The following is a 14,900-nucleotide window of genomic DNA, read 5'->3' as shown; positions in this document are numbered from 1 at the left end:
CTCAAGACTTGAAGTCAAAGAATATGTAAATTGAAGAGAAGTATATTTCTTAGTGAACCTGCCTATAATTAAGGGATATCTGTGGGAAATGTTTCTATTGTCCAGAGGAATTGGATAATACCTAGGCAGTAATAGCAAGTCAGAATTTTGGAGAAAGTCCAGAAAGGAAAGCCCAGAAACAAGAATCAAAAGTGTAACTTTCAGCAGGTATAATAGGACTTGCTATAGGACTGGCCTCTTTTTTTTTAGTGTAGTCCGTATTTTTTTAAGTCTATTCATATGTTTTCAGGCATAGCATATTATATGAGAGATTTGTCGATGGCAGTATCATTTTTTACACAAGCAGCCATTGCAAAATCAGTATTTCCTTTATGGAAATTAGAACCAACTTATTTTGGACTACATACAAATCATTCTGTGTAAGTGAAATTTTCTATCAAAACTTTTCAAAAGTCACTACATTGCTATTCAGCCAACTTTTTATTACTTGTAGAATTCATTAATGGTCATTGACATTTTGTATTTTTAAATCTGTGTGGTATTATAGCCATTGGGACACAGTAGACTAGAAGACATTAATAAGAAAAATGTTTCTTCTCTTTTATTATATAAATCTTTTCTTGAAAGCAATGACTTGATACAATAAAACTTATTAAACCCTCATATCTCTAGCCAAGAGAAAATAGATGGTTTCCTTATGCCAGCTATTGTAAATGGTGAGTTGGCCACGGAGGGACCTAGCCTGACTACCAATTTGATCGGAATTGAGTGTTTGCATCCTTTCAAATTAATTCTTAAATGTACTGTCTACTTGTATGCAGTAAAGCTTGACAAATGAGTAAGTACCTCAGTTTCTTCAGAAGCTGCATGGAACACCATGTTTGGAGTCCAACCTGGGTTCAAATCCCTTCTCCGTCTCTTTGTGAGTACAAAGAGTTAGTCTCTATTTTTTCGTCAGTGCAGTGGTGATATTAGGATCCTTAGCCCATCTTGAAGACTTGTGAGACTTCAGCTAGATAATAAATTTCCTCACTAATTGAGTAATTACTTATTGAGTGCCTGCTGTATGTCAGGTATTGTTGTAGGTGTCATGGATATCAGGGAACATGACAAAATTCCTGCTGTTCATTTTAGTGGGAGAGACATACAACATGTAAGCAAGTAAAACTAATTTTAGGTAGCAAGTGATTAATTTATGAAGGAAAGCGAAACCTGGCACATATGGGAAAATTCCTCCAGCTTTTAACAAAAAATGATTTTCAAAGTACAGCAAACAAATTCTGTACATCTTGACTCAACAATTAACATGTTGCTATGTTTGCTTTAACCGTGTGTGCATCTGGGTGTGTGGGTTTCTTGGTTTATTTCCCCCCCAAACCATTGGAAACTGAAGTTGATGTAATTAGTCCCTAAGTGCTTTCAGAATTAGGACATTCTTCTATGTAGTAGGGATTTAACTAATATTTGTTGTCTTTTTACTCCTGACTCTCATGGAGAGAGCAATGATGGCTGTCCTATCTGTCATAGCTTATCAGAAGGCACTAAAGAATTCATAATGTTTTCATGTTATCTGGACATAGAGAGAAGGCTGTTGGAAGTTTTGGGGGGAAGATATCTGGTGTATAATGAATGTAGATTTGTAGTATTTAAAATTGGATAGAGATATTTTTGAAAGGATGGTTTTATAGGTATTTAAAATTTTAATTCTTGAGAACATAAACATGGGACAATAGTCATCCCCATTTAAGCACTATGCAAGGAAGAGGGGAAATAGACATTTACTGAGAAATTACTCTAGTTATTTGCTATACTGAGTTCTTTTACCTGTTTTCTCATTCAGTCTTCATAGAAACCCTTGAGTATAAACATACAGTAATTATTTATATTATAGAAGCAAAAGTAATGATTTCTTTAAGTAAAAATTTTACCTAACTGCAGCTGGACTATCAAGTGACAAGGCAAGGGTTTGAATCTATGTCTACTGGTTTTTAAAATAAGCAATTTTCACTGAACTGTTGCTTTTTTAGTGGTTGGGTTAGCTGTTCACTAGTTAGGAGGACTTCCTTTAGTATAAATAGGTAAATATGTAAGGGTAGCCACTGATCAGTATTCCTTTACTGGGAAACTTTTTTTGAGCCAGCTTTGTGATACACCATGGTAAAAATTCAGTTTTATATGGCAGTCGTTATAAAGCCTTTGTATTTGACACGCAGTCATTTTCTGCCCAGCGTTGCTGTTTAACGAGTATTATATTACTTCATGCATGTTACCTGTTCCGTTCTTTAAGGTCAGGGCTGGGATTCTCAAACTGGAGTGAGCACCACAGACACCTCAGAGTTTCTGTCTCAGTAGATCTGGGGTGGAGTCCACAGATTTGCATTTCTGCCTCATTCCCCGGTGATACCAATGCTGCTGGTCTGGGCGCTACTCTTTGAGAACCACTGCCTACCTCTTTGTTCTCCCACAGTACTTATCATGATGCTTGTCATTTGGCTTAAATGTCCTCTTATCTGTGAATCTTTCCTTGGCTTCTATTTTACTGAAACTGTTAGTTGTCCTCAAGTATTAGTGGGTGTGTGGTTCACCTGGAAAACTTGTTGACATAGCAGATTTCTGATTGGACCCCATTGATTTTTAGCAAGCACCGTAGATGTTACTGCAGATGGTTCATGGACAGCGATTTGTGAAGTACTTGACTTGCAGGGTGGTCATGTGCTCCTCATTGCCAGGACTGTGTGCTTTTTGTACTGCAGTGCCCTTCTTTGTCTCTCTCCTACCAGAATCCCTAAAGGGGAAGTATTGTCTTGTTCATCATTACAGCTTAAAGCTTAGCACAATGCAGTGTTAAAAAGTGGTAGAATACTGCCTGTGTAATCTAAGGATGTGACCTTGGAGAATTTATTTAATCTCTCTGAGCCTCAGTTTCCTTTTCTTATGTGTTGGTGATAATAATAAGTTCTTGCTATGGAAATCAGCTCTTAGCTATGTACAGTACTTAGTGTGGTACTTCTATTTGCGGGGTACATATAGAATGTGGGTACATAGAGAGTGAGCCCAGTAAATGGAAACTGTTACTATTGTTGTGGTTATTGTCTTATGAAAGAAGCAAAATAAATTTTTGAATTAATAAAAACCCCTAAATTATGATTTTAGCACCCAAATTTAGGGTTATGTACTTGCTACTTCATTGAGAATCTTTGCTTAATTGTTTCAATTAAATATCATTTTACATTTTGGTATTTAATAAAATTTTGTGAAATACAACTATGCCTTGGGCTTTTTGTCTCCCACAGGAAAACAAAGAAACCGCCTGGAACCCATGGATACCATATTTGTTAAACAGGTTAAAGAAGGAGGACCTGCTTTTGAAGCTGGATTATGCACAGGTGCTGATATTCTTTAAAAAATACCTTTTTATTTTTTTTATTGTTGTTCAAGTACAGTTTTCTGCCTTTTCCCCCCATCCCAGCCCAACACCCCAGTCCTCCCACCTCCCTTCCCTGTTTCCCCCGCCCCCAACCCATTATTGTCCATGTTCCTTTATAATTGTTCCTCCAAACCCTTCATACTTTTCCCCTGAAATTCCCTCCCCTCTCTCCTCTGGTCACTGTCAGCCTGTTCTCAATTTCAGTGTCTTTGGTTATATTTTGCTTGTTTGTTTGTTTTGTTGATTAGGTTCCTGTTAAAGGTGAGATCATATGGTATTTGTCTTTCACCACCTGGCTTATTTCACTTAGCATAATGCTTCGAGTTCCATCCATGCTGTCGCAAAGGGTAGGGGCTCCTTCTTTCTCTCTGCTGCATAGAATTCCATTGTGTAAATGTACCATGGTTTTTTGATCCACTCATTTACTGATGGGCACTTAGGTTACTTCCAGCACTTGGCTGTTGTAAATTGTGCTGCTATGAACATTGGGGTGCATAAGTTCTTTTGGATTGGTGTTTCAGGGTTCCTTTTAATTTCTCTTTTGCCTTTTTATTTTTCCTTAGCTATATTTTTGTATGTTTCTTTCTTTTTCTTCACATCTATTATTACATTTTTGAGACGTCCATTGGTTATGTTTCTTGGTACCCAAATGGATGTGTTTGTACAGAAATAACTTAATATAAATTATAAATTGTGGGCTGTTTTGGTCACCACTTACACAATGGACTCTTGGAGGCCCTTGAAAGAACCTATTTTGCACACATTTCATTTTGACAAAGGATTACAGCATAGGAAAATGATGAAGATATTTACTGACATAATTGAAATAATCTTCTTGAATCTCCAAGTTCTGAAAGTACCTGACCTGAATTAATTAATTTGCTCCACACAAAGTAGCCTAAATTACTACCACAGAGCAAGCCTAGCCTCATGTAGGTATCAGTGGATAGAGTCTGATAGCGATTTGTTCTGAAAATATTTTCTGATTTGTGATTTTAGTAAAAACTAAGATTTCATTTAGATTAATACCACTCAAAAATAGTTACTCCTCTCATGTTTTTAAACATGAAACAATTTAAAATGGGTATTAGCGAAAAACTATCTTTTGTTGCCTCTTGAATGAAATGTTGTCTTTTTAGCTATAAATATGTTGTCTTTCTAGCTACAGATATTATTAAATATCAGTAATGAATGTCAATGCTAAGATTTATGAGGAGGCACTGTTACTTACCTTTATTACCTACCTTAATTATCTTTTTTATCATACTTAAAGTAAGCCTAATTTCAATATCATTAATATATAAAATGTGTGTGTCAGTGTATGAGATCCCATTTCCTAGAATGTATCGCCTGTCACATTCTAAGCATCACAAGATTGAGAAGATGAAATAGAGATACCTCGTAAGCACAAAGGACATTTTTTCCTTTATTCCTCTTTCACCTGTCCTTTCTCTCCTAGTTTTTTCCTTTCTACACCCCTGAGTTTTTCTGAGTAATCCAAATGTCCATTTCTCCATTAAAATGAACAACAAGTTCATATACATGAACACTGAAACCTTATGCAGGCCCATATTTAAGTTTGTAATAGAGCACCAATCAATAAGCTAAATAGATTCAGAGATTACTACAAGGAAATCAGCTGGACTAGAATTAGAGGACACTGAGGTACTAAAACCATCAGTTGTGTAAGTCTGTGTAATAACGACAAGTCTGTCATTTATAATAATGTAAGTCTGTCTCACAGGTGACAAAGTAAACAGGAAAACTAAACTCAGAAAATAGCTATTAAGGGCATAAATAGTACAGTAGAGCTGTGGTCACTTGGTAATTATACCTTTTGAGGTGTCCAAATTCATAAATAACTAGAACTCTTATTTAAAACATGGCTATATTTCATAAGAAGCTGAATATATTAAAATTTAGATTCAGTTTTTAAAGATACTTTAAAAAACAATGAGCAAGGATTTATTAAAAAAAAATGTTTCTCAAGATACATTTCAAAAGTATTCAGAAGTGACTTTCTTTAGGAATTCCTCATTTGATATATACATATATATATATATATTTTTTAACTCTTCTTTGAAGGTGATCGAATTATAAAAGTCAATGGAGAAAGTGTTATTGGAAAGACGTATTCCCAAGTGATTGCTTTAATTCAGAACAGGTAAGATTCATGAAATTATGATTAATTTTGGCTAAACATGGGTATAAATCAGTGGAGTGAACAGATTTAATGCAGTGTTGCACTCCTGTGGGGAATCGGTGTGATGTGGAGATGTGGGACGTGAAGTGCACCATGCAGGTGGGAGTGGCCAGGAAGAAACTCCAAGGATAGCTTAGCTGGTACGTTTGCTTCGACAAGACTTATCAAATTTGTGATTAAAACTCTAGAGTTTAAGACGCACACATTTTAGATTTTTTTGTAAGTTTCCCACTTTTATTTGAAGTGACAAGTGTTAATTTGTTTATGATAAACATATAACTAAAGGTATTCATAAATGATCTTAAAACCTCTTACAAAGATAAGTTATCTTTAAATAACTTATTGAATAATAGTCTGGGCTCAGATGTATTCATTTGTTTTGACCAAGACAGCAGGATATTCTCTTACAATTCATTTGTCTGCCTACATGGTACAGAATGATAGAATTATGAGTTTTAAAGGTAAATAAATGTTTGTAGAGTGACTATCTATGGGACCTCAAAGATAAGTTAGTCCTACTCTCTTTCTCTTTACCACACACCTAGAAATGTTTTTTTTTTTTAAATTACAAATAAAGAAATTGAAAGCCAAATAGGTTACCATATTGAATTTCTGTTAAGAGTAGGCATAAATCTGGGGTCCAGTTTCTAGATCATCACTGTTGTAGGAGGTTCTCATCAGATTAAAATACAATAATTTCTGGATTATATGTTGCTTTATATTAGCCATACCCACTTGTCTGTAATTAAAATGAAATTTTTTATTTTATGAAGATATTTATCAAGCTCCCCTAACCATGACTAAAGCAGCTCATGCTATAATGTTATTTATACAAATGCCCTAATGCAACATCATTTTTACAGTTAGATACTGTGATCATGGTTTATTGATCTCAGAGCACTCTTAATGTTTTAATATATAAGGACATCCTTAGAGAAAGCAGATCTTAAATCTGTCCTGTAATGTTGAATTCTAGATGTTACTTACAGTCATACTAATTGATTTTAAGGTATCAAGGAGACTTGGGGATTGGTGAGGCATTTGAAGTCTCTGGAGATGCAGTGGGGAGATCCACCCAAAGTTTCTCTTCTTTAAAATAATGTAGATCATCGTAAATATACCAGTATATTTTGTCAACCTATAATTTGAGGACTTTTACTGTATTTGTTAACATCTCTTTTATTAAAATAATATTTTCCTAGTGACCATAACTTACTCTTTGTTTTCCTGAAAACCTAAATTAATTTTTTTGTTACTGGTACAGTTCATCTTTCAGAGTAATAACACTTTGAAATATAGTCTTCATTTTTCAACCAATAAAGCTATTGGAAAAATAAATGGTTTTTTCATGATCTTATTTTCTTAAAAAAAAAAAAAAACTGTGTTCCTTTTGTCTGCAGTTGGTAGCAAATGGATAATGCAGCACAAAGCCATTGAGATTCTGCAGTGTATTAATGTAAAAATGTATCCTTGTAGAAGAATTTATCAAAACATCAGTATGTATTTTCTACCAACTCTAAATATTGACATACACGTGCCTACATATTTTAGTAGTTACATTTATTTGAACCTGTGGTTCTTACTTGTTTTGTACTCTCTTAGCATTTATGAACCCTCCTATAAGGGTTCAGATTTATCAAAAAGAGACACCAATAAATTAGGAGATTTTTGTTGTTTATTTGATTGTTTTTTTAAATCTCTGGATTGTATCAGGGAAAATTCTATCTGGTATTGTTAGGTTCGATTCTGAAGCATCGATGGGGACAGCACCACTATTCTTGCCTTATCTACATGCAATTCCAGGTCACAGGACTCGGTATAATTTACCCCTTTGAAATTTTTCAAATGTAGAGAAACTCTATTATTTTGAAGAGGAAATTTATAGTACCAAAATGAAATGAGACTTTGAGTGTTCTCGTAAAGGCTCTAAAATTAAATCACGGAGAAGAAAGCAAATACAGTAGTTGAAATGCTATATAGATTTTAAAAACAAGTTGTGATGGTCAACTTTGATTTCCTTCACCTCTGAGGCCAAAAGGGATATTTCAAAATGAGAATGCTTAATTAATATTGCTTGAAATGTTAAATTTGCAGGCTCTTCGGTTATTTTTATGTTAAATGACTTCTAATTTGATGAGAATATGTACTAAACAGATGTGATTTGTTCTGTTACTTGACATAAAATAATAATAACAAATTATGGACTCATGAATTTTGATCCAGGACTATTTAATACAAGTAATATACTTCATTTCTAAATTAAATTGTTTCTAAATCATAAAGAAGTCTTGACTGATTATGAATATCTCAAACATACGGTAGGGTGCTCTACTTGATACATAATTAGCATATGTGTAAAAGTTACTTCATTTCATTTAAATGGTTTGCATTTGAAAAGCAAAGATTTAGAAAAACCAAAACTTAAACTCTTAAGCAATTTAGGAAATATTTCTGAGGAAAGTACTTTTCCTTTTATGACTTTTTTACACATTCCACCTCCCCTAAAATAGTGCTTTTGTATATTTAATTTCAGTGATACAACATTGGAACTTAGTGTCATGCCAAAAGATGAAGACATTCTCCAAGTGGTGAGTTTTATTTATTCAAATATGAGTTGATTTTTAGTCATGAGTGTTAATTTTAAAAAATTAAAGAGATTTTAAAGAGGAGGTAGATTGAATTTTTTTTAATTCTAGAAAAAAAACACACCAAAACTCTGGTTCAATTAGCAGAGTCTGGAATTCTCCACATTTTACAAAAAAAGAGGAAAAAAGACCATTGTCAATATTTTGCAATTAAGTGACAGGAAAATGTGTTATTGATTCCCCAGTGAACTCTCCTGACTGCTGTTGTTTGGGGTGAGGTCCCTAGGCTTGTCCCAGTGTTGCTTTCTAGGTGGTCCTTTGACAGGAAGTCAGACCTCAGGGTGCAAATGCATATCCCCAGGAATTAGAATCTTTTTTTTTCCCTAATGTGAGGAATTTTGTGAAAGCCATCTTAATATTCCAATAAGTATTACTGTTCATAAATTAACTTGGCAAGCAGTTTTGTTTAACAGTATCAATTTATTCCATTATTAATGTCCACAGTGGAATCTACAACTTAAGGGAAAGATATATTAAGGTCTTAGAGAGGAAATGAAACTTATTGAAAACTTTAGCTTTTAGTTTAAAATATTATTCTCATTAAAAAAATATTTTACCTATATGTTTGTTTATTTTAGAGAGAGAGGGGACGGAGGGAGAAAAAGAGGGAGAGACGCTTAGGTATAAGAGAGAGGAACATCCATCCCGACCAGGGACTGAACCCACAACCCAGGCATATGCCCTGATCAGGAATCAAACCAATGGCCTTTCGCTTTGCAGAACGATGCCCAACGAACTGAGCCACAGCAGTCAAGACTAAAATATTTTTCTCATTTTTAGAAAGAAAATAAATAGAATGGAATATTCACCTCCTTTGTTAAGCTTAAATATTGCTGAAAGTAAAAAGATGATAAAATATATAAATTTCATTTAAGAAACCAGTACTTTTCCTCAATTAACTTTGCAGTTCTGTAGAATAAAACAGCATGAGCAAAACTGTTTAGCTAAAAGCTGACAATTGGATCTAGGAAATGGCAGTGACCACTAAAGTTTTTTTTTTTTTAAGTTCTTTTTAGTGAATGGATTTTTTCTTATTCAGGAAAAATAGGGAACTTATGCAATCTCTGTGGTGGAAATGGAAATGGTTAAGCAATGTTTTTCACTTGTAAGGCATTAGTTTGAACTTAGCTCAACAAAAGTGCTAAATAATCTTCTTGTAAACTTTTATTTTTACAAAAAATATCACTAAAGCTGATCCTAATGATTCAACTTACTCACTGGCATTTAAATATAATTAACTGAAACCCATGGAGCTCAACCTTGTGTTTTCAAGGTGTGCTGATTTTATTCAAGAATGACTTTTTACTGATAGCAGATTACCCTTCCTAAGTACACAGTTCTGTGGGGTCGGGGGGCCTCAGTAAGGAAGGTGCACCTGTCCAAGGTAATTGTCCTAGAGCTCTAGTGGTAGAGTGCCTACTCTGATAATTCAGCAGAATGAGAGAATAGCAGACATAACCATCTCAATCAATGGAAGTTACGAGGTTAGAAATAAACAGAGAACTTCCTCTAATGTTCCCCTACAACAGAGGACTAAGATGATAGTAGGGAAAGCTTTACCTTGAAGCCTCCTTGCAGTCTGATGACTCAAAAACAGAATGAGCTTCCAAAACAGAACTTACTTCTCGTCTTCAGTAGACAACGTCCCTTGCCAAAGTAAAGGCACTGGTTGGAGGTGCTTTTGAACAGTGCACATTTCGCAGAATGGCTGGCATTGTACTAAATGCCCAAGGAAGGAAGCAGACGTGAATTACTGTCAGGGCCTGCTGTGTGGTTGATGAAGAGCAGCAGCAGCAGAAGGAATAATTTTCTAATGATGTGATCAGTGGAAAATTAGGTTAATTAATCTGTCTTGTTATATTCCATTTAAGATAAATACATTTAAAAAAAAGGTAAAATTCAAAGTATTGCAAACAAAGGGGAAAATTGGGTCACTAGGGTGACGTGAACACGCAGATTCAAGGGTCATCAGTACAGGGTTCTGGTATATTGTAACGGAGAATTCGTTTTTAGAACATGTTATTTGAATTTTAAGACATAAAAGCTCATAACTTAACGATAAAGGAAAACTTCACTTTCAAATCTGGCTTTATTCACATTTGGATGTACTGTAATTCATTAGGAAATTAAAGGAGTGTATATATAATTAATGCTCACTCTGCATTGTTCCATAAAGGACATTAAGATGTGGCAACTTCTTTTCTGTATAAATGTTTTAGACACTGGAATATCTACAAGTGTCATTTTTTAAAGCTATTATAAAGCACAAGTAGAATCTGGGATTTAAACAACTTCATGTACAAATACTTCTAACAGATTCTAGAGCTAAAAAATTCTATAAGGGGCCTTAAGAAGTATTTGTTGGTCTTAAATCTGATACCCAAAATATATGCTTTTAAAGGTGTATTTGTCCCAGTGAGGTTGAATCTTCATTATAAATAAAACATGAACATTTTACAGCCATGTAAAAATTATTTACCCGAGGGAAGAATGCCTGTTATAATTCATGTATGTTTGCTTGGGCACCGACAGGTTGGGTGTCCACACATTTGTGTTTCTGAAGTGATACGGGGTTGGCCAAAAAGTCTATACGTTTTTTTCTTGTAAAATAAGACATTTTTTTATTTTCACCAGTAACTTTATTGATTTGGATATCTTGAGTATGTTGTCTGTCTCTCACGTAGTGTAATGTTGGTCGTCTCAATCTGATCTCTATCAGCTACAACTGGTCTACCCAACCGTGGAGCATTGTTCAGTGAGAAATCTCCAGCACAAAACTTCACAAACCATTTTTGACACGTTCCATCAGTCACAGCACCTTCTTTGTACACTGCACAAATCTTTCTTTGCACTTCAGTTGCGTTTTTACCTTTCTTGAAACAATAAAGCATAATGCACTGAAAATGTTGCTTATTTTCTTCTATCTTCAATGTTAAAATGGCTACACAAAAGTTCACCAATTTTGATGTTTTGTTAATGTACTCTGATATGACAGCTATCACAATACAATCTTACAAAATTGTCTCGAATGAAGTTAAAGACAACTAAGCGCTACTGGAGCCATCTTATGGGGAAAAAACCAAACTTTTTGGCCAACTCAATATATGGACCATATTGTTCTAGAGGTGCTCAGCTCATCTCTGAGAGGTGACAGAGAAAATGTAATTTGGTTTAAAATCTACTCACATAAGGAAAAGTATATAAAAATACATTTCTTAATTTACAGGTGACAGTGATAGAATATTCAAACATATGAAGTAAAATTAAGAATAATTCATTATGTTATTAACTAGTGCTGGTCATAGTACTCATGTACTTGGCAACCTCATTTTTTAAACCAATATATATTTTCTAGATTAACAATAGGAATAGTATTACTATTACACTCATGTTATTTACTTTGACAGTATTTTATAATATTATGTTAGACCGTGATATCTTAGGTTCATATTTGTAAGGTATTATTGCAAAATAAAAAGCATTTTCTGTTTTATTTTTCAAAAAAAAAAAACACCCAAAATGGTTTTGTTAACTTCTCAAACGTCTGTGTGGAAAGAAAATAGCCACCACCCATCGAATCACCTGAACAGTGATGCTGGCTGATTAAATACTTTCTTGAACAGACTGATGATAGGAGAACTCAATCTCTGCATTCTTTTCAGTGGTTGCCTCAAGATACTTTGTGAAGCATTTTGGCTCAATGGGTTCAAAATTAAATTTTAACTTGATGAGTCCTGATAGCTGTGGAGGTGCTTGGGTATGTCTAATGTTTGACCTTTGACCGGAACCTTGGTGCCCGTCTAGGTTAAACACGGCAAAGTGAAGCACCTTTTCTAGTATAACAGCGCGGACAGCGGTGAAACTAGGATTTGAACCCTGGCTGGTCAGAAACTAAAGCCTGACTTCTAAACTTGGGTACCAATGAGGAGTTAGGGTGGCTTACCCCAGTCACACTGCTAGTTATTTCAGAGCTGTTATTCTGACACACATCTCTGCTCCGAGAGTCCAGTGCTGTCTTTGCCACTTCATGAAGATGTGACACAAACTCAAGGGTGTAATTTAACCCAAGTTTTCCCTTAGATTTATTCGGACTATGTTTAGGTGCCTGGTGGGTACTGGAAATATCAGCGGATCACTTTGTAAAGTAAATGATTGTCTTAACCACGATGGTGTACACCTGAAATAACAGTGTACAAAATAACAGTGACTAAACTTTAATTGAAGAAAAAATTACTTTCAAAATAATCATTTAATATGTTTTATAATCAGTAGAATGTTCTATTTATAGTAAGATACCCATTTGTCAAGTGTGGATCAAGGTGGTACCTAGATAAGAGAGACGGGAGTAGGAATTCTGGAGGGATTCGTTCACGTTTGGCAAGTGTGTAGCAGTTACTTTGTTCTTTTTTAAAAATCTATTTTTACATAATATAAGAATAGTACTTGCTTGTTAGAAAAGTATCAAAGAATTTAGGAAGGTATAAAGTGTCTACACCATCCCCTTCTCCCACACCCTGCTGTGGCACCGTTGGCATGTATTTTACTGAACAGACAGCCATGGAGTTATTTTTGCTTTTACTATAGTTAATAGCATTAAATTAATGAGTCAGTTTGTTAAAGTGAAATGGTAGGTAGGAATTTTATTCTTAAGAGCTTATGTATTCTGCAGGGTTTTTATTTGTTGTTTGTTTTTGCTATTTACTAGACAGTGTAAGTATCACTGGCATGATAATAGTGATTTTGATACAACTCTCCTACAACTGAATTAAAAGATTATTTTAGAATTATTTAGTTACTGTTAGGTACTGTACATATAATAAAGTTCCAGATTGTTAATATTAAATGATATGTTTTTATTAAAACATTGATATGTCAGGCCATGTGTCTCAATGAAAGACTTGGTACTTGTTGACCAAACACTCAAGTGAAAGTGTTCCACAGTCTCGTCGATGAGCAAGTTACAGAGTTTTCAATTCTGTTCCCAGAGTATAAACCCTCTTTGGTGTGTTCCATGTTCATCTCAAAGAGTTGCATATTGTAATTCACTCCAGGTGATCCACCCAGTGTTTGCCCAAGCCCTGATGAATGCTTTCCTCCTTGAAGGAGTCTAAAGAATGCCTTAGTAGGTTGTTTATTTTCTAGTGAAGCAATTAAAGGCATCCCGGGGAAGAGGATTCCTTAAAATGCATATTGCCTATTCTTAATTTAGTTCCCTAAATTTATTTGAAGGCAGTTTGTGTCTGTACCATCTCTTTCAGAATAGCCATAGAAATTCCAGAATTGTTCCCAGGTATGTCCACGACCTACTTGGAACATATTCTAATCTGTAGTGGCTTTAGGGCACTGCTAACTTCCCCACGGATGGTAACTGAATGGTGTTGGTTCCCAAACTCTATGAGAATGAGGAGCTCTTAGAAAAAAAGAAAAAAGAAAGGAAGGAAGGAAGGAAGGAAGAAATAAACAAGCTTTTTTAGTGTTTAATGAACTGAAAATATGTGAGGAAATTCAGTAATGCTCTGGGATGAGTTAATATTTTATTAATTGCAACTATATCTGCCTCCATTGGACAATAGTCTGTATGTGTAAGACATTGTGTTTACTCAGGCCACTGTTAATTCATGGTGCATGTGGGTGTTTTTAAGGACCCCTGGCCAGTATTGTACCTAGAGATGAGAACCCCTTAAACTATCTAATCCTTCTTGAATTGTCCAACAAGCCGTGTGCAATCGTCTGTTATCAATATACTCTTTGTAATTTGTATAGTTTTTCCAGTCTATGTGCTGACCGGTATTTCATATTTAGGGTTGCTATATAGGAATCTTAGTGATGTCTGAAATATGTCAAATAATTTTCAAATATTTGATAGTTTTCGTCATACATTTTTAATTAAAAGATAATATTCCTCTCCAAATTTGAATATAGGAGGTATCTTTAAATAATTGGTTCTAGAACAGCATATTCTAGCAGAAATTGTAATCATGTTAAAACCCATAGAAAAAATGGGTTCCATGGCCAAATAAGTGTGTAATTTCTCCTTTGAGTTTTACAATGTACATTAATGTAGTAGAGGTCTTGAGACGTCAAGAAACTTACCAACCAACCCTCCTCTACATCACTGACCACAGAGAACACTCCCCTCCATCCCCTTTTGGGTGATAGCTAGTGAAATTGCACAAACACGCTGTGGGAAATGCTGTATCATAGGGTTCACTCATCCAGCCACAGTTTTCCTTTCATGGAAAAGTATTGGTGCGAATATAATCAGCATTTTAAAAGATGGGTTTGTTATGTCAATGCACATATCCAAAATGTATATTTTGATTGTATTTATGCATTAAAAATACTGTGGCGTGCACATTTTCTTTTATCTACTTAGCTTTAATTTCTCACTGCAGTCAAGTCTATGTTTTAGAATATTAATTATAAAAGGATTGCTCTGGCAGTAATGGGTTTTGTCTGTTCAGTAGTTATTTTCATAATAAAGCAGGGCGAAAGGTGCAGTATTGAAAGATCTTAGTTTTTGAGTGAAACCTATTTAATAAAGCAGTCATTCTTTTTTTCCCAAATCATAGTGTAAAGGCAGCTGCAGTCAGCCGACTGCTTGTGCTTATGCTCTGATTTACAG

General features: G+C 34.7%; 1 protein-coding gene across 7 annotated transcripts in view; it reads left to right on the top strand.

The window, feature by feature from the left end:
• Positions 1-14,900, top strand: part of ARHGAP21 (Rho GTPase activating protein 21) — a 125,708-nt gene that overhangs the window by 74,050 nt on the left and 36,758 nt on the right. For all 7 annotated transcript variants that reach the window (XM_053922542.1, XM_053922541.1, XM_053922543.1 and 4 more), the window contains exons 5-7: positions 3,294-3,386; positions 5,513-5,591; positions 8,164-8,218. In XM_053922542.1, the coding sequence (XP_053778517.1) occupies positions 3,294-3,386; positions 5,513-5,591; positions 8,164-8,218 (227 nt within the window). The remainder of the gene's footprint in view (positions 1-3,293; positions 3,387-5,512; positions 5,592-8,163; positions 8,219-14,900) is intronic.

This window comes from Desmodus rotundus, chromosome 4, assembly GCF_022682495.2.
Source record: "Desmodus rotundus isolate HL8 chromosome 4, HLdesRot8A.1, whole genome shotgun sequence".
NCBI classification, from domain to species: Eukaryota; Metazoa; Chordata; class Mammalia; order Chiroptera; family Phyllostomidae; genus Desmodus; species Desmodus rotundus.
The sequence above is the reverse complement of the archived record's forward strand: the minus strand, read 5'-3'. Positions and strand labels throughout refer to the sequence as shown.